Source organism: Lepidochelys kempii, chromosome 21, assembly GCF_965140265.1.
Source record: "Lepidochelys kempii isolate rLepKem1 chromosome 21, rLepKem1.hap2, whole genome shotgun sequence".
Taxonomy (NCBI): Eukaryota; Metazoa; Chordata; order Testudines; family Cheloniidae; genus Lepidochelys; species Lepidochelys kempii.
This window is the reverse complement of record NC_133276.1, coordinates 12,225,792-12,252,734: the sequence shown is the minus strand read 5'-3', so window position 1 is coordinate 12,252,734 and position 26,943 is coordinate 12,225,792. Positions and strand designations below refer to the sequence as shown.

General features: G+C 50.8%; 1 protein-coding gene across 2 annotated transcripts in view; it reads left to right on the top strand.

The window, feature by feature from the left end:
• The first annotated feature begins 6,033 nt into the window (after positions 1-6,033).
• The window catches only part of TBC1D22B (TBC1 domain family member 22B), a 37,376-nt gene continuing 16,466 nt past the window's right edge, over positions 6,034-26,943 (top strand). Inside the window, exons 1-8 of one of the 2 annotated variants that reach the window (XM_073320224.1) lie at positions 6,034-6,301; positions 12,287-12,343; positions 13,461-13,765; positions 16,349-16,528; positions 16,885-16,955; positions 18,851-18,979; positions 19,525-19,590; positions 21,643-21,757. In XM_073320224.1, coding sequence (XP_073176325.1) covers positions 6,246-6,301; positions 12,287-12,343; positions 13,461-13,765; positions 16,349-16,528; positions 16,885-16,955; positions 18,851-18,979; positions 19,525-19,590; positions 21,643-21,757 — 979 coding nt within the window. In that variant the 5' untranslated portion in view covers positions 6,034-6,245. The remainder of the gene's footprint in view (positions 6,302-12,286; positions 12,344-13,460; positions 13,766-16,348; positions 16,529-16,884; positions 16,956-18,850; positions 18,980-19,524; positions 19,591-21,642; positions 21,758-26,943) is intronic. The other variant, XM_073320223.1, reaches the window with a different exon arrangement.

The following is a 26,943-nucleotide window of genomic DNA, read 5'->3' as shown; positions in this document are numbered from 1 at the left end:
CACTTGAGTTTTTACCTTGAATAAATTGATTGCTAATTATCTCAAGGCAATTAATATATGTCTGCACAGGCCAGTTTGAATGCTCCCCAAATACATATTCCAGAATTGCAAATGTTTGTTTTGTTTTCAGCCTGTAACAAAAGTTTAGGGCAGTGATACTCAGACCTCAGTGGTTCAGGAGCGATCAACATTACTCAAAAGAGACACAGTTGTGTGAATGATGGGGAAATATATATATTATTCTCACAGCAAATAAGTTAATAACTTAGTGCAAGTCAGAAACTTAATTGGTTAATAAGGTAGTAAAAGCATCCTGATTGATTAATAACTTAGATTGGTTAATAATTCAGTCACACAATGTTTTAACACTGTGTGCTGCAAAGAGCTGCAGGAGACCCATTAAAGAACCACTCGTGGCTCGCAAGCCTCCGTCTGAGTCTCACTGGTTTAAGGAGGGTCCAGACTGGCCTTCGCAAAGGTCTTAGCTGCCTTGATGGACTCAAAGGAACAAACTTGAGCATGGGCCAGCGCGCAGATGAAGGTTATGACAGACAGTCCAGGAGGCCCAGCGTCCAGCTCTTTGCTTTAGCAGCCAAACCACCCCTCCTCATTGACTTACAAAACAAGCTAGGAGAAATAAACCTGGGTCCAAATTTTCAAAAGTGGCCGCCTTGGGAGACTTAGGACCTGATTTGTAGAGGCTCTGAGCTCCCTTGAGGGGATCGTGTCATTGAACATCATACGACAGGATCCGTTTTCAAAGGAGCTCGGCTTCCATTTAGAGACTCAAAAGCAGAGGCCATGGTTCTCAATGGGAGCTGTGAGGGGCTGAGCATGTCTGCAAACTTGGCCCCCTCCTTAGATGTCTACCCAGGAGCTGCACTCTCAGGAAACGTTGGCACCAATTGTGGGTGCTGAGGGCTTGAAAAAGCTGGCGAATAGTGCAGCCAGGCCAAGGGACAGAGTTAAGGGTGCCTGGGAAATGTTCGCTTTGGAACGCCCTGGCGTGGGGTGCCTGGCTTTGCAGCGTTTGTGTTCTCTTCATGAACACAGCGATTGTAATGCAATGTTTACGGTGTTGGATTTTGTTGTTTTTATTCTGAGAGAGAGAGGAAAAGAAAATTGATACAGAAAAGAAATTCCATAATGTGGAACTAGTTGCTGGGCAATGGTAAAGTGTAGAGTCCTGGACAAAGGTCCTGATCCGAAGTCATCAGAGAAGAAGGATGAGCCGGCGGTTACGGCATCAGTCTAGGAACTGGCCTCTGCTCAAGTCCCTGTTAGCTGGCTTAGCTGGCAATTGTATCCCTGCGGGAGGCAGCCAAAGACACATAGGAAATGCCAGGGTAAAGTCAGCACTCCAGCAAGTTTCCTGGGGCTGGCAAGCTTTTGCTGCAGGCTCCCACTGACCGCCTCTAACTTCACCCCTCCCATAGAGCAGGAAGCTTTCTTCCCTTCCCTCAACAGCAGATTCAGCACAAGTGTCATAAACCCCCTGGCTGATCAGCTCCTTGGAGAAGCAGCCACAAAACCTACACCCACCTAAAAACTAAAGCCCAGGAGCTCTATAGTCGGTACTTGCACCCCCGCTCCGCAGGACAGGGGCAGGGAGATCAACACGTCACTTGTATCACACATTCACATTCAGAAGATTTTCCCCCCTTTAAAAAAAAGGGGAGTGCATGGGGTGTTGGGGGAGGTATGGTTCTGCTTGTTTTTTAACCTTGGAAATATCAACAATGGAAAGTTCCTTCCTGCTCTTGGTGGATAATTCTTTGGAGATCTCAACTGTGTAGTGTCTCTTCCTTCCCCACTCCTTAATGGAAAGGTGTGGGATCTTTAACAAAGATGCCCCAAGTGTTTCTCCCACGTTTGAGTTCCATAGATCATAGAATATCAGGGTTGGAAGGGACCTCAGGAGGTCATCTAGTCCAACCCCCTGCTCAAAGCAGGACCAATCCCAAATTTTTGCCCCAGATCCCAAATGGCCCCCTCAAGGATTGAACTCACAACCCTGGGTTTAGCAGGCCAATGCTCAAACCACTGAACTATCCTTCCCCCCCTACAAGGCTAACAGCCCTCCAATCTCCAAGAGAGTTTCCGGGTTTAAAAAACCCCTGAATGTCTAATGTAAAACAAAAACAAGTGGGGGGGGGGAAAGCTTCACTGAGACACAAACACATCCATCCCAGATGTTCCAAAAGAAGATCCAGGGATACAGATGAAAAACCAGGACATATGATGTATGTCTACACTGTAATGTAAGCCCAGGGTTAGTAGAACTTGAGTAAGCAGACACTGGGTTTGTTCACCTAGGGCTGGAGCATCTACGTTCATTGCTAACCCCATTTTAGGAAGTGTTGAACCCTAGGTCCCAACCTGAGGCTCCAGCATCTACATTGCATTGTGCAGGCTTGACTCCCACCATCCATATCCCAGACTTCCTAGCACCCTCCCAGAAGGTGGCCACTCTAGCCCTTTGTTCATGATGCATTGTGGAAAAGTTAACTGTTCACCATACTTGACTGTTCAGAGGACAAAGAAAGTCGACCCCTGCGATTGTGGGATACTTTTGGTGGGCTCCAGTCCAGTGGGACTGCATCCGCACTGAAAAGCAATAGGGCTTGAATCCCTGTGTCCTGACTTGACACAGACTCAGACCCTGCACACCTGAAGGGTCCTGGGTCCGAGCCCTGGGTCAGTGCAATTTCTGTGTAGATGAAAGGGGGGTTAGGCTTGAGCCTGAGTTCAAAATCTGGGTTGACATTGCAGTGTAGACATGCCCATGGTCACTTTAGGTATGTTAGGTGTATGGAGGGTATCTTCAGATTTGGGGTTTAAGCTCAGGTCCATCTGACTGCCTGCAAAGTTGCATTTGAGATCATTTTAGTTAGCACGTTCCAGCACATTCTTATTTGCTAGTGAACACCATGTCACGGAGTCCCCGGGCGATGCTCTGGAACTGCTCCCTGCAAAGCCAGGCAGGACTCAGGGGGAGTCTCCTCTCTGGGAGCATACTGTCTTCAGGGCAAGAAGCTCACACACGGCTTCCACCTTCCTGAGTCCGACCTCGGAGCATTCAGCCTCCTCTGCTCCTCCGTGTGCTTCCCACAGCGAGTCCGCCCAGGCGGGGTCCTGGGGAAGCCAGAGGGTCCTGCCCCCCAACTCCGCAGTCAGACGTGACTCTTAGCCAGCCAGTAAAACAGAGGTTTATTAGATGACAGGAACATGGTCTAAAACAGAGTTTTTCGGTACAGAGAACAGGACCCCTCAGCCGAGCCCATTTTGGGGGCAGTGAGCCAGACAACCGCATCTGCACTTCACTCCACGTCCGGAGCCAGCCCCAAACTGAAAACTCTCTCCAGCTCCTCCTCCTCTGGGCTTTGTCCCTTTCCTGGGCCAGGAGGTCACCTGATCTCTTTGTCTTCAACCCTTTAGCTGTCACCTTGCAGGGGGGAAGGGCCAGGCCATCAGTTGCCAGGAAACAGGGTGCTGGCCATTCTCTGTGTCCAGACCCCTGCACACAGCTGCCCTCTAGGGCTCTGCAATGATCATACACCCTTATCCCACCACCTAGATACTTAAGAACTGCATAGGGGAAACTGAGGCACCCCCACAATATTCAGAGAAAACATTAAGAACAGTCCCACTTCGTCACACACCAGCCTGAAGGAAAAGGAGCTTCTTTGCCCTGCTTCTCTTCTCACGTGCGCCTGTGTAAATCAGGATGCGATTCCACTGGTGGCAAAGCAATTGCCCTGACGTGAAATCAGTATAAGAGAAGGAACATGCAATCAAGCTGGGAATACACCTGCTGCCTGGACCAGGTTTCTACTTAAAGAGAATCTGTGGAATTTTCCTCCCTAAAATAGCACAAGTGACAGTGGATGGCATTAGATGAACGGGGGGGCGGGGGGAGGGGTGGTTGTTCCCAAAGTGGTATCATGGTGAGCAATTGCTGTACTACAAGAGAAAAAGATGGGGTGAAAGCTCAAAATGTTTGACAAGGATCAGCCTACGAATGAATGTTAGGGACTTCCCAAACAAAGCAATGATTCAGAATGCTCTGCTCATTATGCACAAAAGCATTTTGGACTAAACACAGGTTTCTGTTCAGAATGACTACTGGTAGCACCTGCCTGTGTCCCTACATATGGGTTTTATACTGCCGCCCTTCACCATAATATCTGAGAGCCTTCCACATAAAATCAAGAGTGTTAGCACAGTCCCTAGTCAATTACATGAACAATCTGGCACTTCACCCTTTTCAGTCAAAACTCTGCTTGGGGGAGAGTGGTTGTTTTTGGAGGGTTTTTTTAGATTTTATTAGTTGACTTAGTTCTATGCATCCGATGAAGTGAGCTGTAGCTCACGAAAGCTTATGCTCAAATAAATTTGTTAGTCTCTAAGGTGCCACAAGTCCTCCTTTTCTTTTTAGTTGACTTTGTTAGTTAATTACTGGTTTGGGATGTCTGCTTTGAGTGTCATTCCTATGGAAGGTTTCAGAGTAGCAGCCGTGTTAGTCTGTATTCGCAAACTTCTGTATGCTCGGACCCTTGTTGTTTTCTCAAATTGAAATAGGTTTTATTTGGTACTGGGTCTACATGCCACAGGTGCAGATTGCTTAGCTTGCTTAGTTTCCTGTTTGTCCAGTGCTGGTCATTTTGTTGTAGTAAACCTTCATGAATTGTTATTAAACATATAGGAAATAATCACAACAAATGCTCCTGAAATAGGCTCATTTTTACACTTTTATTCTTCAAATAATCCAAGAGCTTCTGGGGACTGAAACAGCCTCTGGACTCCTGCTGAAAGTTGTCCCCTCCCCACTGAAATCTGAAAGGGCACCGCAGCTTTCTGTGAGTTCCTTTTTTACCATCCTGTAGAATTCTATAGCAGAGTTATAATTATTTATCGCATTTAATCGGATGGTTCAAAAACACGATGGAAAAGTTACCAATTTCTATTACATTCGATAACATTTTCACAAGGAGAGAGAAATGTTTGTTTATATAATTGCCATGCATACCCATCCATCTGACCTATTTTTTGATTTGCCTAGCCGTATGTACTGTGCTCATCACCGGGATAACTGAGCGCCTTACAAGTTTTAAAATTTGCATTACCATTTTCCTTGTGTAATCCCACTTGCATGGGCAAAAAAAGATTTTTTTTTAAGGTTGGGCAAATCAAGGTGGATTTCCACCACGATTCCAAGAGGCACATGATCAACCTGGGAGTTGTGTTTTTGATGCAATCCAGGATTCAGCCCCAAACCACTCAGGTCCTAGAACTGAAACATCTAAGACATTTTTATGCTAATGGAGAAAGTGCTTCCCCCCACCCCGACCCCCACCCCACTCTCAGCTGAAAGTGTCAGAATTTGGAATGTTTCCTGTCCAATTTAACTTAAAATAAATAAAAACAAACTGTCATTGGGCAGAGGCCAGAGGTGGGAAGTTTCAGGGCTCCCCAAGGCAAAGTTACAAGCACCTGAAAAGGGGGGTGATATGGAAACATTGGTTGGACTTGAATCATAGGGGACCCAGCAGGAGCCCGCCAGCTTTATCACCCACTCCCTCCCAGTGCAAACAGTTTGATCCTACATCACTCCCTCCTTCTCAGTGCAGATGGCTTAACCCTCTCCACCTATCCTCCCCCAGCGAAGATGGTTTAACCCACTCCTTAGTTTAATCCCACTCCACGCCGCGTCTGGGGCGCATGGCTTAACCCTCTCCTCCCCAGTGCAGAGCGTGTAACTCCCTCCAAACGCAAATAGTTTAACACACTCTACCCCTCCTCTTCAAGGCAGAAAATCTACCCTATTCTCCCACTCCTCTCCCAAGCAGAGTAGCTTCTCCCTTTCCCAATCAGTGGAGGTGATTTACCCGACCCCTTCCCCCTCCTCAGTGGAGATGGTTCACTCCACTCCAGCGGAGATGGTTTATTCCTCCCTGGCCGCAGATGGTCTCTCCCGCCTCTCGCGGCCCCGCCCCTCTGCCCGGACGCCCTCGCTTCACGACCGGGCCGGATCCCGGCTCAGGATTGGCCGAGCCGGAGGCCGCGGGGCCAGGAAGCCAATGGCCGGGGTGGGCCCTCCCGGATCCAAAATGGCGGCGCCGGAGCCTGGCAGCGGGGCCTCCGGAGGGAGGAGGTGAAGCGGCCTCGGCCCGCGGCTCCGGGACCTGCGGCCCCTGCTTGTCCCCCCGCCCGGAGCCGGCCGGGGCCCGGCCCCAGCGCCCGCCATGGCCGCGGAGAGCAGCAGGCAGTTCTGGAAGCGGAGCGCTAAGCTGCCGGGGAGGTGAGTGCGGCCGGGGGCACCGGACAGCGGTCCCGGTCTCGGTCGGTGACCCCCCACCTTCCCCGGGGCTCGGTCCCGGTTCCGGTCCCGGTCCCGGTCGGTCGGTGACACCCCCCCCCCGGGGGCTCGGGCTCGGTCCCGGTCGGTCGGTGACACACCCACACCTCAGACTCGGTCCCGATCCTGATCCTGGCTGGTCGGTGACCCTTCCCCTCTCCCTACACACACTCCTTCCCCCTGCCCTCTGATGGGTTATCGATACTAAGTGGTGATCTCCCAGCCCGGGCAGGGGGCACCCCCTTTTTCCATCCGTTCTTTGGGAGAGTGGGGGGCAGGATGGTTGTTATTGCTTTGTCGGTGCCAAATTTCCCCCGCCCCCCCAGCTCATGCATGAGTGGAGTTGGGCAGCTTGTCCAGGGAGGGAGAAAGAAGCCGACCTCTCTAATAGTCCTCCTGATTGATCCTGTCGTATCGATGAACTCCTGTTCATCTGCAGCCTGGGCCTAAGAGGAGGGGACCTGCTTGAGAACGGGATTCACTTCCCACTTCGATTTGTGGGTATCGGTAATCTGTATCCCTGCCCCCATGAGGCTCCTGCAAGGGAATGGGAGCCAGTGACAAAAGAGGAGTTTAGGAGCCAGTTAACTAAACTCTTGTCCACCTGCTTCTCTCCCTTCCCCCCCCCCCCCCATTCAGTGGGGGAAGCTAAGCAAGAGGAGGAACAATTTGGGCTGGATATTGTGGGGTGAGGAATCAGCAAGTCTTTTCTCTTTCATGCCGTATCCAGGAGCGAGACAGGTAGGAGGCAATGTGGAGAGGGGCTTACTGGACATCCAAAGGGCAACTTCAGAGCTGAGGGGCATACAGTGCCCCCTCCCCGGCAAATGTTGAAGCAGAAGCCCTTCACCTCCCCCTCCCTTCCTCTTCTCCCCCCCCCCCCCCATACAATGCCCTGGAGGTTTCTCCTTGAACAGCAAAACCTATCCTTGCCCCCAAGCAGACAGCAGAATGGGTGGCCTTGGATCCCCATGAGACTAATTCATTGGACTCCCCTTAAACTCTGCTTCCATTGAGGGTTTGTCCTCAGGAAGTGTCAGTGACAGTCTATGGGGGTACCTCCCCCACCTCACTTCCTCTGGGTGGGGAGCAGCAAGGTGTTGCTTCCTTTAGAGCAAGGGACGCTTACTTATAGGGAGAAATGCACAAACCACTGCATTAAAATAGATTTATGAGAATGGGGGGCAGGAAACCTGCCCTGGAGAGAGGCTCCTCCTGTGTGGTTTTGAGAAGAAGGTTCCCATAGAAAAACACACAGCAAATCCCCAGGAGAAAGGGAAAAGGTTGGGGAATTTCACTGACCTCCATGTGAGGAGTATTACAAGGTTAGGTTAAAGTCTGAGGAGTTCATGTGGGCTTCATGGTTTCTACACCCCCATTAATCTCATCTTGACCCTGCAATCCCCTCCTGGTGTGCAAATGCACAGCCTTTGAAATGCTTAGCTGGCTTTAAGTCCTGCTTGGCCAGTTAATTCTCTTTCCTTCTAATGCGCTCTCACTTTCACTTGCTGTCCCTGCTCAAACTCAGGTTGTTGGGACAAACCAGGTCAGGGAAGGGGGGGGGTGTGAAGCTGCAGACATAACCCACAACTCCTCCTTTCCTTCTGGAAAATAAATTCCACAATGTGTAAGCACGTGTCTTTAAGTGTAATCTTACTATCTGGTACATTCTTTATCGGGAGTCCACATCCTTCCTGTGAAGAGGGGTGGTCTTTAAGATAACAAGTCTCTTCCATCTTTAACCACTTTGAGCTCAACTTTTGAGAGCTTAACCAGGCAAACCGGTTTGGGGACAGAACTAGGAACCAGCCAGCCCAGACAAGAAATCCAGACTTCACAAGGTATTGGATAAACTGTTCCTCTTGCCCAACAGGCCAGCGTACTAATATTCTATCAATTCCAGCAGTGTAATGTGGGAATGTCTCTGTTCTTAAATCTTGCTCTGAATCACCCCCATTTTGATGTTGTCCCTCTTGGCAGGTCAGTGGATAGTAGAGGAGGGAAAAAGGAGATGCTAGGCTTATGGCCTCAGGAGGTTAAGGTTATTTAAGAGTTGCTTAACCAAACCTTCTGGGGTCTTTTCCTGTGTGTTTGCTGGCTCCTTCCCTCGGTGCTGATCACCCTGGAAGGGACTGGAGATGGAAGCACTCATGCTTTCTTCATCCACCAAATCTCAAATGTAGTGCTTTTCATCTGTAGATCTTAAAGCGCTTTGTGGATGGTATCTTTCCCATTTTTAGAAACTGGGGTGTTAAGGAGGGGGGGTATTGAGGCATAAGAAAGGTGAAGTGACTTGCCCATCATCACCCAGCTGGCAACATCCCAGACTGAGTCTGCCAAGCCACATGGCCTCTCAGATTAGACAGGCTGGTTCAATGGCACATCAACATTAAAAGGTTACTGCTGTCAAGATAAAATAAAATCAGATGCAAAGAGACTGTATGGGGGGTTTTCCTGCTAATAAATGATTGCCATAAATTATTACATTGGGAATAATGAATTTAGTTAATTTCTTGGATTTTGTTCAGTGAAACAAGATTGGTCAGTTTCACTTGTTCTCCTGCACATGGCTTGGTGTCCAGGTTTCCCCTGCTATAGGGAGAGGTTCTCTAGGGCACTGGGAAGTTTGGGACCCGTGCTTAGGGTTTTAATAATAAAGAGAATAAAAATGTTAAATATTTTGAGTCACTGACAGCCTTTTTGGTTTTTTACTTTCTGCTGAGGTATTGGCAACCCAAGCAATCTTATCTGTTTATAGACAGTAGACCCTAGAGGCCTCTGCTGAGGTCAGGTCCCCATTGTGCTAGGCACTATACATGAATGTGGTGAGAGAGGCCCCGCCCCAAGTAGCTTCCAATTTAAACAGACAAAGGTGGGAGAGTGAAGAGAGGCACAGAGAGATAAAGTGACCTGAGCTGCTTTGTGACCTTGGATGGTGGCAGAGATGGGAACAAAGCATAGGTCTCCTGAGCCAGTGCCCTATTCACTGCATGCCTCTGTTGACTCAGCCTTTCACTAGTGGAGCAGAGAACAAGCAAGTGAAACTGACTAGATAAAGTGGAATTGATCACACTAGTTTCACTAGCTAAGTTGATGACATTTCCTTTTTCAATGCAACAAAAGGAAATGAAATCTGAACATTCCATGAAAACATTTGAGAGCCTCCACTGAAGGGGACTTCATAATGGCCAGATCCTCCTCGCTTTTGAAGCCAATGGGAACAGGATCAGACACTAAGGACTGAGTATTATTACTTTTCAGTAGTCCCATGTTGGTTGCTAGGCTATTCCCAGTCTTGTTCTGGATATTTTTATATCTCTGGCTGTCTCAGGCAGAGTATTGATGTGACTGGCTCTTGAAGCTGATTTTTACATAGATTTTCCTATCCACCTCTGCAGAAACTCTAACCACTATAAAATCAGAGCTAACTGGAGTCATTTTCAGCAGTTCTATAAGTAGTCCTGTTAAGGGAAGTCCACAGTGTCCTCAGCTGGTCCTTATCAGAGTTATGACCTAGTTTACTGGCTGGGGATGGCCACCTAAGGAAACAAGGTTTTTTTTTCTTTAAAGTGGAAGGAAGCTCATGGAATTGCCAACATACCCTAGAAGTCAACCCCGTTGTAGCTTTCTCCTTGGGAGTGTTTGTTTCTTCCTCACTCTGCCATTTATATCATCCCATAATAAAAGGACAAAAGGTTCAGCCAGTGAAATGAACAGCATAACAAACTAAAGGAAATGCTGCTTTTGTGTCATCCTGTGGAACTTGCTGCTGCAGGAAGCCAATGTCAGATACTGCCGCTAGCTTCCCAAAGGGGGCTGGGAAATACTTGCCCAATAACATTTTTAGCTGTTATATGAAAATAACCCAGGCTTTTGGGTTACGTTTTCAGAAGTGACTAGTGATCTGGGTTGGGTTTTGGTATTGGGTGTCAGACTCCCCCCTCCCCTTAAGATGACTCCCAGAGGGTGCACTCACTCAAAAGTTTAGGTCTGTACTTCTGAGTATTAGCTGCTTGCAACCACAGCCAGCCTGAGGCGGGATCCTAGTTTTGAGAGACCAGTGGTGTGTTCCCAAAGGGGACTCCAATATTCCTGTGTCAGTCTTTTCCCAGTGCCCTTCCTGTATGTAAATGAGGATCCTCTCCAAGAAGGAGCACGTGGATTCTCTGTGTTACACTTGACACTGATCTGCGTACAGAGGGGCAACTTGATGAGCTTTGTAAAACTCATGTTAAGCTTTAAAACAATTTGTCTGGGTTCTCCTGGCCTCTGAAAGAAACCGATCTGAGTCATTTGTCAGCAACATCAATCTCATTTTGCCCTGGATAATCTGCTCATCGTCTCCACCAACACAGCCACCTATGTTTAATGGCCATCCTGACACCTAGATCTTAATTAGCCAGCAAATTTCTTCCCAGCCTAATCACTACTGGGGAAATACAGCTAGCCTTTGTAGGCTGAAAGATGGGAGTTGCTGATGCAGCAAAGAAAGCCCATGCTAGGTTTCGTCACCCATTGCTTTTCTTGGGTTTAGGGCCCATTGTCGCCATGTGCCTTTACTGCAGCTCTTCTGTTCGCTCTTCTGTTTGTTTCTCCCTTCTGCCACGTACGTCCTGCCGCCTTCCCCCTCCCCTTAGCCAGATAGTTCCCAGCACTGAGCGCATTCTCGAGCTGCAGCCAGACTGCATTCTCCCTCCTGTACCGCAGGGTCCAGCTCTCTGTGCCGCTGGCTCTGCCTGGAGTCATCAGCTCTATCCGGAGCTGGTGAAAGCGATTGCAATTCCATTGGCTTAGGTGGAGCTCAGTCTGCTTACACCAGCTAAGAATGGGCCCTGCTCTCTGTGCCGCTGGCTCTGCCTGGAGTCATCAGCTCTATCCAGAGCTGGTGAAAGCAATTGCAATTCCATTGGCTTAGGTGGAGCTCAGTCTGCTTACACCAGCTAAGAATGGGCCCTGCTGTTAAGTAAGGTATGTGACGTATGTGCAGAGGGATGGGGTTTGGTTATTGAGAGAACCATCCTCCGGGAATGCTTGTGCTTCTCAGAGCATTGGCGTGGAGGCAGACCGAGCAATAAGCCTGGATGTTGGAAGGGGAGTGGGCTGGGGACATGTATAACTAGCCTGAGTCTTGGCTAAACATTGGACTGAATCCCCTACTGCTCTGTGGAAATTGCCTTGGGGATCTTTAAATTGCCTGTGAAACTAGCGATATCCTCATTTTAACATCTGTGAAGGCTAGGCCTCATTGCATAGCGGTTCAGAGCTTCATAGCATCCTTGCCCCCTTTGAATGAGGGGAGTGTTAGTCTGTTCCACAAGTACAGAGCCCGAGGCACGGCGGTGAAGTTACTTGCCCAGCCATCCCTGACCAAGCTGGGACTTGAGCTCCAATCACGCTTCTCAGTGCAGTGTTTTCCTCGTAACTTTCTGCACTGCTCAGCAGCAACCGAGAACCTAGCACCTTGTGGGGAGCTCAAATCCCCATCTTTCTCTCCAAGACACGAGCGTGCTAATGGCTGTAATACTTTGCCCTTTGCTAAGCACTTTCATCCAAGGCTTTCAAGGCATAACAAACTAGGCCTCTGATGCCCCATTGATGTAAATAACTGTTGGCCTGAATTTACAGGTGAGGGAAACGGAGGCTCATACTCAAGCAATGAATTGGTGACACAGCCAGGCATAGAACCCTAATGCCCAATACACCGCCCCCTCCTTCCCAGCTGAGCCAGAGTGCGGCTGATAGTTTAGTGTCTTTTCTGCTCTCGGAAAGAATAAACCTTCAGCTGACTGTGGCTCTTTGATCAAAGGCTTTGAACTTTGAATCCCATTGAAGTTGCTTGAGGCTTCCAAGAACAGCTGAGGAATGTGACCCTGTCCGACGCTGAGGCAATTATTCGCAAATCTTCTGTGGCTTTTGTTTCCCCTGCAGTATTCAACCCGTCTATGGAGCCCAGCATCCTCCTCTGGATCCCCGGCTCACCAAAACGTAAGTGTCGCATCTCCCTGCCCCCGTCTCACCGAGCTCTGTTTCCATTGGAGGGCTTGCTTTGCTGGGATGTTCTCTGTCCCTTCTTGGGCGGGGGCTCTCCAGAGTTCCCGTACTCCCTTGTAGCCATGCACCGGTAGGTCATCTGTTTGACTCTGACCCACATTCCCAGTTGATGGCTGTTTGGCTTGTGTGAAATGAGCCCATGGCCTCACCTTAGTAGCAAGGAATCCGCATCATATAACTACTGTCACAGCCACCCCCTTGGGTGCTGTCAGCAGAAGAGACCAAGGATTCCTTGGGTGATGGTGACTGACCTCCCCCTTTGCTCTTAGAGGGGATCCCTCCCGGGCAATAGGGAGGACCTGGGAACCACATCTCTGCTGCTTCCCCTGCTGTCTCTGCCCTGTCAGTGGGCAGCACTTCAGCCCCTAGGACTGTCAAGTCAGCACGTTTCCCCAGCACTGAAAGGGAGACTTTATTGCCTGGCTTTGGCTCCTTATCACGGTGGACTTTGACTCGTGGAGCTTGAAGGTAGTGGGAGCGCTCTCCCTGTGTCTGAAATCATCAGCAGGCCAGTCTGGCCTGCAGTTGTATCCTGCGTGTGTGAGCACAGAGCTGCTCCTGTACATCTCCCTGGGTTGAATTTATCCATTATTTTTCCTGTTCTTGTATGCGGCTGAGGCAGTTGCAAGCCTAGGAGTGGCCTCATGCAGCCTGGAGCTCAATCAGTTCCTCTCCTTTGCCCGGCTGGGTAGAGTAGATAGACTTGAACACCTTCCTGATAGGAACGGTTAGGTTGGTACATTGGTCTTCCCTGTGTTGAGACTGTACCAGCTTTGTTTTGCCTTCCAGTGTTGTACTTGCCGTGGGGGTTGCTTGGAGGGATTTCATGCGTTCCTTAGTTCATGCCTAGGAAGGAGGGAGGAGATGGTACCATGGGATGAAGAGGCATTGCGGGGTATACCAGAGGGTAAAGGGAAGGAAGTATTTGGAAGGGGAAGGGATTGTACCACGGGAGGAAGAGAAGAGGGTACATGGAATGGGCTTGTGGGAGGAGTAAGGAGCTTGGGGTTGGCTCTTTCCGTGGCATTTACCCTCTGTCCCTGACTCCCAGCTTCATTAAGGAACATTCCAAGGGCAATGCGCTGCCCCTGAAAAATAAGAAGGCCTCTAGCTTTCACGAGTTTGCACGCAACACCAGTGATGCCTGGGACATCGGCGATGATGAAGATGAAGACTTCTCCTCCTCTTTCCAAACCCTGAACTCTAAAGTAGCCAAGGCCACGGCAGCCCAGGTGCTGGAGAACCACAGCAAGCTGCGTGTGAAACCCGAGCGGGCACAGTCTGCTCTCAGCGAGATGCCAGCCAACTGCAAGGTCATCAAGTCCAGCAGCGAGGCCCAGCTGTCCAGATCACCTGGTAAGAGAGCCTCTCTCCAGAGGCAGTCACCAGTCTGTTGCTCATATGCTATCCTAGCTGTCTGCCTTTGAAGCTAGTGCCCACATGCTGTATTGGTTGACTGTGGAATTCAGCCTCCAGCTACTAATTTCAAAGCTTTGGTTTGCCCAGGTGATCCTCCATTCTATTCCAGTGCTTCAAATCTAGGCCATCTGATTCAGCCTTGTCAGAGATGCTCTGCCTATGGCTCTTTGGAACCCCATGTGCTGCTCTTGGAATCTCTGGGCCAAATTCAGACCTTTCCTAAGCGGATACAGCTCTGGTGGAGTTGCGCCCACTTGGAACAGGTCGGAATGGGATCCTTTGAGTCTGATGGGACGCTTTGCCTTGTTCCTAGCCTGATTGCCCAGCCGGAGCGCTGTACTTGGTGCACTAGATTAACTCCTCTGGCTTGAGTGTCTTGCCACATCAGTGCTGCACCCTGGTCTGATTCCAGGCATGTGACTGCTTTATCTGTCAGTGTCTGATCAGAGGCTGCAGGGTGACAGGACACTAGATGGGGAGGGCTCTGAGTTACTACAGAGAATTCTTTCCCAGGTGTCTGCCTTATGGGTCTTGCCCACATGCTCAGGGTCTAACTGATTGCCAGATTTGGGGTCAGGAAGGAATTTTCCCACAGGTCAGATTGGCAGAAACCTTGTGGGGGTTTTGCCTTCCTCTGCAACATGGGGCATGGGTCACTTGTGGGTTTAAACTAGTGTAAATGGTGGATTCTCTGTAACTTGAAGTCTTTAAACCTTGATTTGAGGACTTCTGTAACTGAGAGGTTGGGGGTCTATTCCAGGAGTGGATGGGTAGGTTCTGTGGCCTGCGATGTGCAGGTGGTCAGACTAGATGATCATGATGGTCCTTTCTGGCCTTAAAGTCTGAGGTCGTCTAAACGTGTCCTTCTGTGCTGCCAGTGGACCTAGAAATGCCGGACGAGATACTCACCATGTGAAAAGGAGACAGCAGATGAGTCCAGCCACTAGGTGGCATCAGAGGCCATGTAATGGCTCCATTTCTATTCAAGCTCTGACTGCTTGGTAGGCTAAAGGAGGCAAGGTGGGGTAAACTTCAAGGTCGGTTTCCCTGGGACTCCCAAGCCCCCTCCCGCTCTGAGTTGTGGTGGAGTGCTGGTCGAGTGGCAGGCAGGCATGCTGCATGCAAAAGGGGGGAAGGAAGGAGAGGACGAACATCAGGAGTGAGAGGAAAGGGTCGATAAGGAGGAAGTGATGGAAGAACGGCTGCAGGGAGCTGGCCTTGTTCCATCCTGGCTGATGGGATTGCAGCCAGGCCCTCCTGGCATCCCCTCTCTGCGCTGTGACTTCCTCAGGCTGGATCAGTGGTTCATGGTATGAAAGTGTGAGAGCCGCTACCGGAAAGCGGGGATGCCTGGCTCTCCAACAGTGGGAGTGTGGATGTGGTACAGGGTGGGGGAAAGCCAGTGAGATGGTCATTGGGAATTATGGGAGACTTAGCAGTTCTGGGGGGGCTGGGCAAACAATATAATTAGTGAAGAGAGAGCTGGACAAATGCGTGAGTGGGATTGTAGGGCTGGGTTGCTAGTGATGGCAGAGTGCTGGGCTTGGCAGCCCTGGGGCCTCCTTTTGGTTTGTCTTATGTTCCCAAAATCTCATGCTTCAGGGCGTCCATCACCTGCAGGGGTCAACGTATTCCGATTATTTTTTTCTTTTGGTCTCCTTCCTGTGAAATACCAGATTTGGCCACAGCTGAAGATGGGGAGGGCCGGGTCTCTGAGGTGGCACTGAACATTGTCTGTCTTAGGTGCTTGGCTGGCTGGTTCTTAATCAAATGTTCAGGGTCTAACTGATCCTGTTGGGGGTTGAGAAGGGACTTTCCAGCAGGTCAGATCGGCAGTGACTGTGGGGGCGTTTTCACCTTCCTCTGCAGCATGTGAGGGCAAGTCACTTGCCAGGATTATCTGGGTATCTCTTGCGTATTCAGTTCCCTGCCATTGCGGGGGCTTCAGGCACTGGTGCACCTCGGTCCCTCCTATTCTCTGCCTGTGGAATATAACAATCCAGTCTCCTGTGGGCTGAGACACTTTGGTCTAGTTTCAGTAGTTAGGTTTAGTGGGGGCGGAGGGGTGGCCTGTGCCATACAGGTGGTCAGACTAGGTGATCTGGTGGGCCCTTTTGGCCTGAAACACTCCGATTCTAAGGGTGGGGATCTCGGCAGGTGCCTGGGTGCACTCAAGAGACCAGATCAAATTCTTTCTCGACCAGTAAACTTTTTTCAAGCATTTTCCAGTGACTAGAGAGCAGCTTGACCCTGGGGGGACTCTCCTTTGTTTGGGGGCTCCTGAGATACTTCCATTCCATCTGAGGATACCAAAGCACTTGTACAAATGTGAGGGAATGAATTCTGAGGGAGGGATTTATCCCCATTATGCAGGTGGGGAAACTGAGGCGTGGATTAGTAGGAGAATGAGGAGTAGAACCTAGATCTCCTGACCCCAGTTCTGTGCTTTAACTGCTACTGCACGCGGCCATCCCCCCCCCCCCCCGCCCCTGCTCACAGCACATCTGAACCCTCTTCCAGAGGATGTCTGCATGCGGAACACCCTGCACAAACAGCAGTCCCTCCCACTCAGACCCATCATTCCACTTGTCGCCCGCATCTCTGACCAGAACGCGTCGGGGGCTCCCCCAATGACAGTGCGGGAGAAAACACGCCTGGAGAAGTTCCGGCAGCTCCTCTCCAGCCACAACACGGACCTGGGTGAGTGCGGGGCTAGGTGGAAAGGTGGGTGGGTCACGAGGGCACTTCTGTGCCAGTCAGATGTGGGCCAGTGTCACTGGGGTGATGGATGGGATTGCTGAGGGCCTCTGGGTCTTTTGGAGGCTGGTTCGGCTGGGCTGGGCTGGTCTCCTGTCGATGTTATCAATGAGCGTGCTTGTTCTGCACTTGTGTCCCAGGCATCAGAGACATGGAGCCTCCCTGGGGGCTCAGCGTATCCGGAGCCTGCAGGAGCAGACTGGGGTTTCCTCTCCTTTTAGGTGTAGCTCTACCTAGCCGGGGACCTCATTCGGGACGTGCCTGGGATCTAATCCATTGACACCACTGTCCATTTGCAGATGAGCTGAGGAAATGCAGCTGGCCTGGCGTGCCCAGAGAGGTCCGGCCTGTGACATGGCGACTCCTGTCGGTGAGTGCCGACCACTGCGGCCCGGGGTTCCTGGGGAAAGGCTGAGCAGCCTCGCATGGAGCTGGGTGCAGCAACACCCGGCACGACACCTTCAAATCTGCCCCGGTGCCACAATCAACGGGCGCATGAGGGTGATGGCAGCCCAGAGGCCCACGGGGGGATGTGTACACACAGAAGGGCGTGCAAATGAACATGCCTTAGGCTTGCTAAACATGAATGCTCCTGTGTGCATTGAACTAGGTCCGATCAGCTCAGTGCATGGCCCCGGGGCAAATCCATGTATGACTATCTAGACATGGGACTGCCCAGTTCCATGGTGGTCCATGACCTTGAGTATGGAGCCGTTCCTTATGTATAAATTGCCCTTTCCTGTGCAGGCCACACTATATGCTACCCAGCAAAGAATCCAAACTCTTCTTTGCAGGACACCTTAAAGGTGTATGGCAGAACGGAACGGAGAGCCCTGCCCTGAGGAGCCTGCGGTCTCACCTGGGCAAATAAGATTCCAGGCGCAGAGCTCCTCCGTGCGGGAGGCTCATTGGAATAAATGGGCTTTAGGGAAGGGGGGTCACTTACCGGCTGGAGAATGGGAGGCTGATCTGACTGTTAGGAGGAGAAAGCTCAAGAACTTGAGGAGGAGACAGAGGCACCTAAGGAGCGAGGGGTCTCGGGTCAGATGACAAGGGGAGAGCCTCAAGGCCTGAACTCCCAGATGGGTGGAGGGCAGGGACCTCAGCAAGGTGATGTGGTCATACTTTGCTCCAGCTCCAGAAACCAGCAGCAGGGTCTGAGAGCGTCACTAGCATGCCACTGAGGTGTACACTGGTGCATGTGAATGCAGACGGTGCGCAGAGCGGTGACCCCACCAACCACATTGAATGGCCTTGGGCCAAGCCTGTAAGAGGAATCTGCAAAGATTTTTTTTTTTTTGTTGCCTGTCTCATTTGCTGCTCCTTTGTGATCTAAAATGGCCTAATTTTTCCAGCAGAGAGAGCCTCCCTGCTTGGCGGCTTCCCTCTTTTTAATGGACTCTCTAGCACAGAATAGTTTGTCACACTCAGCACCACAGTACGTGAGCACCTTCCAGCACTTCCTTGAGCTGCACGGCTAACATCTGTCATGCTTAAAAATTCCTCCCCGCAGTCACACAGGTTTTGGAGTCGGGTGGGATGTCTCAATGCTGCCAGTTCTCCAATTCACTGTGGAGTCCTGCAGCAAACCCGGGGAAGTGGAGATCTGATATTCCTGACCTTCAAACCCCACGCTTTCTGAGGTCGCTGATGGGCACCCTGAAATGGGCATGACCGTGCAGTGGGGATCAGCGCAGTCAGTAACAAGCCATGTTAAAATACAATGAAGGCTAGTTTGGCCTCAGTGTTAAAGCCGACGAGTTCTCCCTCAGCGGAGCTCTCATCTTGTGTATGCTACAAGTTCATTTTCTCCGCCTCAGCCCCTTTCCTCACCAAATCTCACAGGCTCTAGCTAACACACAGGTGCTATCCAGCACCTTCATGCACCGCATGATCTGAACGCCCATGTCAGTGTGGTCTTGCCTCCTGCTTGGAGTGGAGCCCTACCTGCCGCTTCGCACACCTGTTCGGTATCTTCCTGTAGCTTTAGAGAGCGCGGTCTTCAGCTATTCGTGTGGAAACAAGCAATCAGATCTCATGCAGCAGGGTGTTGGCAGGTTGCCCTGGGGTCAGGCAGGAAGGATATCAGACATATGCTGGGAGCATTGAAGCTCTGGAGAATTCCCCTCCTCCAACCTTTGCATGCAGGCTGGAAGCGCTTCCTGGACAAACTGCTGCTTGGCAGGATTGCAGGGGACTGACCGTGGTTGGGGCAGGAGGGAGAGGGGAAGGGGACCTACTGTGACAGGCTGCTTTCTGCCGCAGGGCTATCTCCCTGCGAACAAGGAGCGGAGGAAGCTGACCTTGCAGCGCAAGCGGGAGGAGTATTTCGGCTTCATTGAGCAGTATTACGATTCCAGGAATGAAGAGCATCATCAGGACACCTACCGGCAGGTACAGGCCTTGCTGCTGCTGCTCCTCCTCCTCCTTTGGGTTCCTGCACCCAAGGGTGAGGCCCTCCTGCCGGCCAGCCTCCCCCCCCCTTTCTCCTCCTCTCCCCCGCTCCCCCCCAGTATGACGCTTCCTTTCTTCCCCGTTCTGCCTCTTGTGCTTGCCACTGCTCTCTGGCCTGCATAGGATCACAGCAGCTAGAGCTGGGGCAACCCGTACAAGGTGGAGTCCATCTCCCCCAGTGAGGGCAGGGTGTTGTGCCCCATCCTGCCTTGTTAGCGGCTGTATCAGATGCATCAGTGGTTCTCATCGGCTGGATTTGTCGCCCGTGCACCGATTGCTAGCCCTTCTAGCTGCTCCCCCTTCCCCAGAATTGAGCGGTGGGGACTAGAGTTTAGGCACTTCCCTCTGCCTCTAAGCAAGGTCTGTCCCTGTGGGGCGGCTGAGGGATTTGGCCTCTTTCCTCTCCATCAGCGCCTCGAATCGCAGCTCCCTCTCCTCCCCACGAGGTCAGTGTGTCTAACCCGCTCTGCCTCTCTCCTTTTCAGATCCACATCGACATTCCCAGGACAAACCCTCTCATCCCACTCTTCCAGCAGCCGCTAGTCCAGGAGGTGAGGCGGGATGAGTCTCTCTAGCTTCCCTGCAGTGGGGCAGGCCAAGTCCTGCTGGTGACCATGGGCTTCTAGCGGGAGACGCTTCCGTTCCACCCAGGGCACCAGGTCTATCTGGCTTTGGGGCGTGCTCCTAGGGGCACGTATTCTGTGCTGAGAGGGCCATTCCAATGGAGCCCGGTGGAGTTAATCTAGTCATCTGGATTTGGGGACTTGCCTCCACCCAGGGCAGGCCTCCCCCCTTTCTAATATGCAGTTTAGGATCAGCCTTACCACATCTGTTTGGAGGGGGATGTTGGATGTAAATGTAGCCACCCCACCATTCAGACACCAGCACCCCATGGGAAGGGGGATCTTGCACAAGGCTGGGTGTTTCCTCTGGGTAGTACTGGGGGGGTGGGGAGGAGGTGTTGGCATCCCAACCGAGATTGGGACTCCCTTGTGCTTAGTGCTGTACAAGCACACAGTAAATGACGGTGCCTGCCTGAGAGAGTCTACCATGAAAATAGAGAAGACAAAGGGGGGAAGTGATTTGCTGGCAGAGTCTCTTATGTTCCAATCCAGTGCTCTATCCATCTGACTACAAATAGCTGTGCCATACTAACAGCTAGCTGTTCTAGCTGTTGGATGGCACATCCAGTCCCTTTTACCGTGTGGCAAGAGTGTGTTTGGTGTGGGCTCTTCTTTTGAAGGAACAAAACCACGACTGGGCTCTGTCATGCTTTGAAAGAAACTTAGGGGCCTGGCTCAGGTTAGCCTGGGATTCCAGAATAAGGGTGTGCTGGTGGAGGGTTATAGCAGTAATACTATATTGGTACAGTTCTGCGGGTAAGTGTCCCAGCGTAGACCAGTCCTAACGTGCCCTATGACTTTATTGGGGAAGTTCCTTTAGCCTTTAAACTTTTTGGAGACCTATTTTAAAGATTTGCTCTAGGGACTCTGGCCAGGAGCTCCAATTATGAAGGGCACAGATTGATATAGTTGGCTAAAGGTAACTCAGAGTTGGTCAAAAATCTGAAGTGCTCTTTGAAACCAGCCCAAGGCCATCGTGCCAGAGTAGGCTACATTAAAGCCTGGCCATCAAAGTTGGATGTGCAAGCCTTTCCCTGGTGGGAGCAGGCATGAGAATCCCAGCCTCTGTTGTATGAGACACCCAAGATTTAGCGGGGTTGCTAGGAGGTACAAGCAGCTTGATCAGATTGAACGGAACTGATCTGCACTTAGGGCAGAGTTCTTGGTCTGCCAGTTTCCTGAGAGGACTCACTAGTGTATGTTGTAGGAGGAACTCAAGGACTTAGGAAGAGCTCTGCCAGGGCACCGGGAACCTGACATCTCTCTCCCCACTAGAGACTCAGATCACAGGCTATTGACATACTAGAAGAGGGCATGGGATTCTGGAGCCTAGGCACAGGGATACTTGGGAAGAAGCCTGTATGGAGTCAGTCACAGCATGCTCTGTAACTCTCCAGGAAATCAGAAAAGCCCTTGGGTGCCCGACTTGTAGAACTACTTTGGGGGCCATAACAAGGATGTGCTACTGCAGTAAAGAGACACCCTAGCCTGGCTTCTAACTTGGATGCTCCACAGCCGGGAACTGGCTTAGCTGGGAGCTAACAGTGGTCAGGCTTGTGTGAGGCAAATGTCTTGGGTAACTCACTCTGGCAATTTTTAGCAGTCAGACAGCTCTGGTAATACCGTGAAAACTCTACCTGGCCTTTGGAAGGGCCTGACACCACATCTAGGGCTGCATCTGGATCTTAGAAACTCAGGCTCTGTGTTCACTCACCAAGGAAACCTAATGCTGAGGTTTGGGGAGGTATGGGCTGGGCTGAGAGTGGGAGCTGTGCTTCATATACACCCCAGGGAGTCCTGGTTCTTTAGCTTGCTTACTTTTTTATCCTATCAGCGTTGCTGCTAGGAATGGCTCTGCCAAACCATGATCTCCCCCACTGACCCCTTGCCCTGCCCCATCTGTCTATTATGCATGCTTCTCTGCCTCTCCTCTGGGCCTGGCTAACACAGATGTCTGGCTTTCCTCCTTGCTTTTCCTAGATCTTTGAAAGAATCCTGTTTATCTGGGCCATCCGACACCCAGCCAGTGGCTACGTCCAAGGGATTAATGACCTGGTCACTCCATTCTTTGTCGTGTTCCTCTCCGAACATGTTGGTAAGTGACATCTGACGCTCAGAACGTGCAGTTGCCTTTGAGATGGTGCTGCTGCAGTGGTTCTGAATTGTTAGGCTCAGACAAGCTAATCCTGCTGGAGAGGATCTCTTTGCTATTCAGCTGCTGCACAAAGCTGGAGCTGCACCTTAACCTTCCTGCCACTTTTCTCCTCCTTTTGGATTGGCTTTAGCCACCTAGTGTACAGGGCTCGGCAGAGGCGAAAGTGCCGAGTGTGTATTTACATTTGAATGCGCTTAATCCGGCTGTAGTTTTCCACACAGTGAAGCCTTTTATTCGTTTTGAGGCTTTGCTCAAACCCATAACTGCATTTTTCTTGCTCTTCTGGCTGGAATTCCCAAGCTGGCACGCACTCAGCGCCCGAGCACATGAGCTATAAAGGGACCCTGTTTAAATTGAAAAATTAAAATAAGATTGGTGCTCTGTGTTACTTATGCAGCCACAGCTGATTCAACCGGAGAGCTTCTAAAACATGAATTGACTTCTCCCACTTCTGCTCTTCTGGTTTTATGTTCGTTTTTTGTGGTTTTTTTGGTGGGGGTTTTTTAAGTTTTCACCTTGTTAGCTGGTCAGTTTCACTACTGTGTCTGGTCTGCACTTGAAATGCCAGTTCTCTAGTCTCTGCTGTCTTGTTTGGGTTCACTGCATTGCAGGAGAATGTTTAAAGTCAAACTGCTCCTTGCCCCACAAAAGCTTTTGTGGCCGCTTTTTAAACATAGGGGTTTAGAAAACCTTATTAGAAACGGGATGGCTAGTCTGTCATGAGGTTAAGCGTATCTTCAAACTCCCATGAAGGGCCTGATACAAAGTACCCTGAAGTCAATGGAAAGACTCCCTCTGACTTCGCTGGGCTTTGGATCAGTCCCTGCAAGCCTACACTGAGTTGACAGTGTTTGATTCCAAGGGCCTGATCCTGTGAGGGGCTGAGTCCTTTCAACTTGCATTCAGTGGGAGCTGAGGGTGCTCAGCATCTAGCAGGATTGTGCTCTGCGTAATGATTTGGGGAAACAATGGCACAAAACCTAAAGGGGCTTGCTGTTTTTTGCCCTAGTGAATTTCCTTTAAGTATCCACAAAAGGAACAAACTTGTGTCCTGGAAGCGACTAAGAGCAGGCCCCTGGCTAGTCTGTAACTGAGTGCTCTCTAGGCGTTAATATACTGACACCATGGTGCATGATGGCCCCAAGTCCCCGCTGTGGCTCATCATTCTGGTCTGATCGGCTGGGTTAGAGGCAGAGCTGTGCGGCAGAGTGAATTACCTGGCTGAGTGCAGGACTAGTCTAAAACTTCTGGTACACTGTGTCCATCGCCAGTGGGTAATGGGGCTGGTCTCTTGCGGTTGAAAATGCCATAGGGCCACACAGTATGGAGTCTGTGCTGTAACAGACATGCTAGTCTGAATGTCTGTTTCACACAGTGACAGGCCCTGACTGGGTTTCACTCCTGTTAGCCCTTAAGCTCAAAGCCTTCTCCCTGAACAGCTCCCTCCTGATAGAAGCTGCTCCTGAAACATGAGAGAGAGGAAAATTTTCGGCTTGAGAGATTAGCCCTTTCACCGAGTTGGTTCCAGGAGCACAGCTGCTTAACGCTTCAGTCTTTCACCTCTGGAGACCTGGGTTCAAATCTAGTTTGGATCACAAGTGAAATGACCTCTAGTCTCTTAAGGAGATAGTGGTCTGACTCTGTGGCAAGCTTTTGCTCAACAAAGGCCTGGGGAAGGATGAGTGGCTTGCGCTGCATGTCTCCAGAGATCGACTGGCCTAGAGAGGTGGGAGAACCCTGCACGGTGTCTGGCTACACTGGACTGGTGCTACATAGTGCTACTTAGCCCCAAGTTCACCTACTTACTGCTCACTTGGTGGTGTGGAGCCGGGGTTGTTCCTAGGGCAGCAGCCCTTGCTGGCAGGTACGAGAGCAGGTGATTCCTGGAAAGGTTTGTGCTGGAGGTTCTCTTGCTCTGTCAGTCATTCACCCCTGTGATCCCAAGGATCAGGAAGGGCTGGGGTAGTACCTGGGCTTTTGCAACAGGAGTGAATGAAGAGACTCCACTCTGAGCATTCAGCTTTGCATAGCTTGTAACGTGGAGAGACTTATGCCTGTTATACTAAGGTCCCCTGGGTGGATTTTCATTGTAAGGAGACATACCCCTCTGGGGCAACTCTTCCTTGTGCCCTGTGGCTTGCGCTCTTTAAAGGCGCGTCTCACAGGGTATTGTCCCCAGGAAGTACATGCTTTCGCTCTCTGGGATACGTGCAGCACAGACCCAAAGAGCCACCCCCACAGCAGGGTGGCCCTGCTGCGCTCCTACACCCTCTGAGTATATTGCATGTACCTGCAGCGTTGTGTCATGCCTGTGGATAGCATCTGAATCAGAGTGGTAGCGGAGGGGACCTGGCCGGGGTAGTTACTGGAAGATGGTGCTCGACCATCAGAGCAGTAACCTCTCATACTCCCCACTTGCTTTCACACCTCTGCAGACATCTGGAGGGGGGGGTGTTCTTTGCAAGTGGATGAGCCAGCAATGGACAGTCTCCTCTAGTGGTGAATCTGGCAGGTGGCTTGAAAGGAAAAGGATTGAGGTAGTCTGTGTTCATTTTGATGGAGTAAATGGTCCCCAGAGCCCTATTGTAAGGAATGCGATTGCTAACTTCTGAGGACTACAGCCATGGGAAGGAGGCAACTAGACGATCTAGTCCTTTGACAGTCCCCAACCATTGCAAGATTGTCTCTTCATAGTTAAGCTTGGCAGAATTCGATTAAGTTTGGTGGATAATATCAATGTTCATTTTAAGCATTTTTTTCAATTTATTTTAAATGTTCCCAGTTGTGGGGAAACTTTGGGGTTGGGAGGTCAGGCAGTGGAGAGGGAATTAGACAATAATGACCATAGATACTGAGATCCAAACAGTTTAATGCTTTATAACCATTAAAACACAAATGTCAACATCACAGATCAAAATATACGAAGGAAATGGCCTTAAATCAAACTCTACTAAATTCTCAGCTGCATTTTCCCATCTGTAAACTTTGATTATCGCTGAGAAGATTTTTCATTGGTTTAGATGTGTAAGATGAAATTGACAGATTATTTACTGATAAAAAGCTCATCTTCCAAACCTGTTTGTCCAAGCTGGTGTTCCGTTATGGTGCTCTCATCACTTACCCTAGGGCCTGTACCTCAGCCGAACAGATCCCCTTGGGAAGAGCTTTCTCTTTCACTTCATCCCATTATTCCTACCCACCATGGACCATCTGAAACCCCCCATTCAGCTCCTTTTCCTACTCAGACAACTGCCTGCCCCACCACATCCCTTGTGTGGCTGGCTCTTAGAAGTCGCTCGGTATGTGCAGCCTAAAAGAACCGCTTTTTCTCCTCGCATCATAGTCTACTGCAAGTTCATGTAGTTGGCTGCTCACTACCCTCTCCAGATCTCTGACTTGCATGCTTTCCAAACGCCTCCCTCCCCTGACAGCAGAGCCTGCAGCCAGCTGAGTCAGCAGGACCAAAGCAGCTCCCAGGGTGCTGTCGGGAAATAACTGTTCAGCACAAGTCCAAGCTGACAGCAGAGCCTTTTACTGTTAGACTTACTAGTTTCTCCTTTAGCATCTGCCCCCCCCAGTGATAGATGAGCCCAGCTTGGAAGGTCACTGGGACTCCTTAACCTTCCTCATGCCTGGGCAGGTATTGTATTCCAAGCCAACACAGCAGTGGCTTTCATACAGGTCAGTTACAACCTCTCCTCTTAACTGATCGGCTGGTCAATACATGTCTCCGGCTGATCAGCTTCTCGGTCGCAATCAGTAAAAGGGCCAGGCCAAGAGTTAAAACAAGCAGCAGCCAGAACCATCTCTCCAAGAAGCTTGTCTGGGTTCACTCCAACTAGTAGGAAGGAGTGGGAGGGGAGGTCCTGGGAGAAGCCGTGCATGGAAGTTATGGTTACGTGACATCATAAAAGACACAGGGAGGGCACTGTCTACTCCCTCAATGGCTTCAGTATCAAAAGTGCTCCGTTCACAAGCTTAAAGCCAGCAGCTTCCCTCCTCTGAGGCTGTCACTAGCAGTAAACGCTCTGCAGTCATAACTTGGCTCACTTCATTAGCCACGGGTGAGGCAGGGTGGTCTAGTGGTTAGAACAGGGAGTCAGGAGACCCAATTCCCTGTGTGACCTTCGCTGGTCACTCACTGCGGGGTTTTCCTCCCATCTATGAAATAGGGACCTCCCGCAGAAACACGTCTTGGGCGAAAGGCTCTGTCAGCGTGCAGTGGGAGGGGTCTGCTGCCAGGTTTGACACTTGTCCAGCCGTGGTATGAACAGATCAGGGAGTAAGATGCTGTTTTGACAAGGCACTAGCCAATAGCTACCCTCAAAGTTTTTTACATGTGATCAAAAGAAACCCCTCCACAAGGGGCTCGGGCCTTCTTAGCCCGGGGTTGTTTCGAAAGCTAGAAATGCCATGTCCTGGGTGGGGGTCCCAGTTCTGTAACACCCAGCACTGCCTGTGGAATGAGCAGCTGCTGAATGTGGGAGACTCTGGGGGCGAAGCAGTCATGACTGGTAGTGGAATCTGGAGCCTGGCCTCTCTTGATGGCTGGTTCTCCTCCAGGCCAGGCTGGGAATGACCTCAGTTTCTGCTCTCTTCTGGCTGTCACCTTACTAACAGGAGCTGCTGGGTCTCGGTCCAGTTCCCAGCCAACAGGGACTGTTAACCTCCCTCCCATGGGCTCTTCTGGCAGTAGGGAGGCTAATGCTTGGATTGGCCGGAGATGGAACTCCGCTCCCTTCCAGCAGCCATCAAGCTTGCTCCAGGGTGATACGTGCTGACACAGTGCTGTGGCGGATGCTACTGCTGTCTCTGTGGTACAGGACTTGGGTCTCCTTGGACTGTAGCTCTGGTCCCTTTCATTGGTGCTTAAAGGAAATAGAAGGGAGGGGGGGTTGGGTTTTCTCATGGTGTAGTCACTCGACGCACTGTCTGCTGAGAGGTATATTTGGCTGCAGTGCTCCGGCCACGTGTGCCTGTCCTGGGTGATGGCCTCTCAGGTCAATCAAGGGCAGGTTAGTCTTTTACTTCCTGCCTGGGGAGCTTCTTGGGGTCAGTTCCCCGATGCCATTTCCTGCTGCCTGTTTCCTTCCCAGTGAGGTGGTGTTGGGTTGGAGAACAGCCCT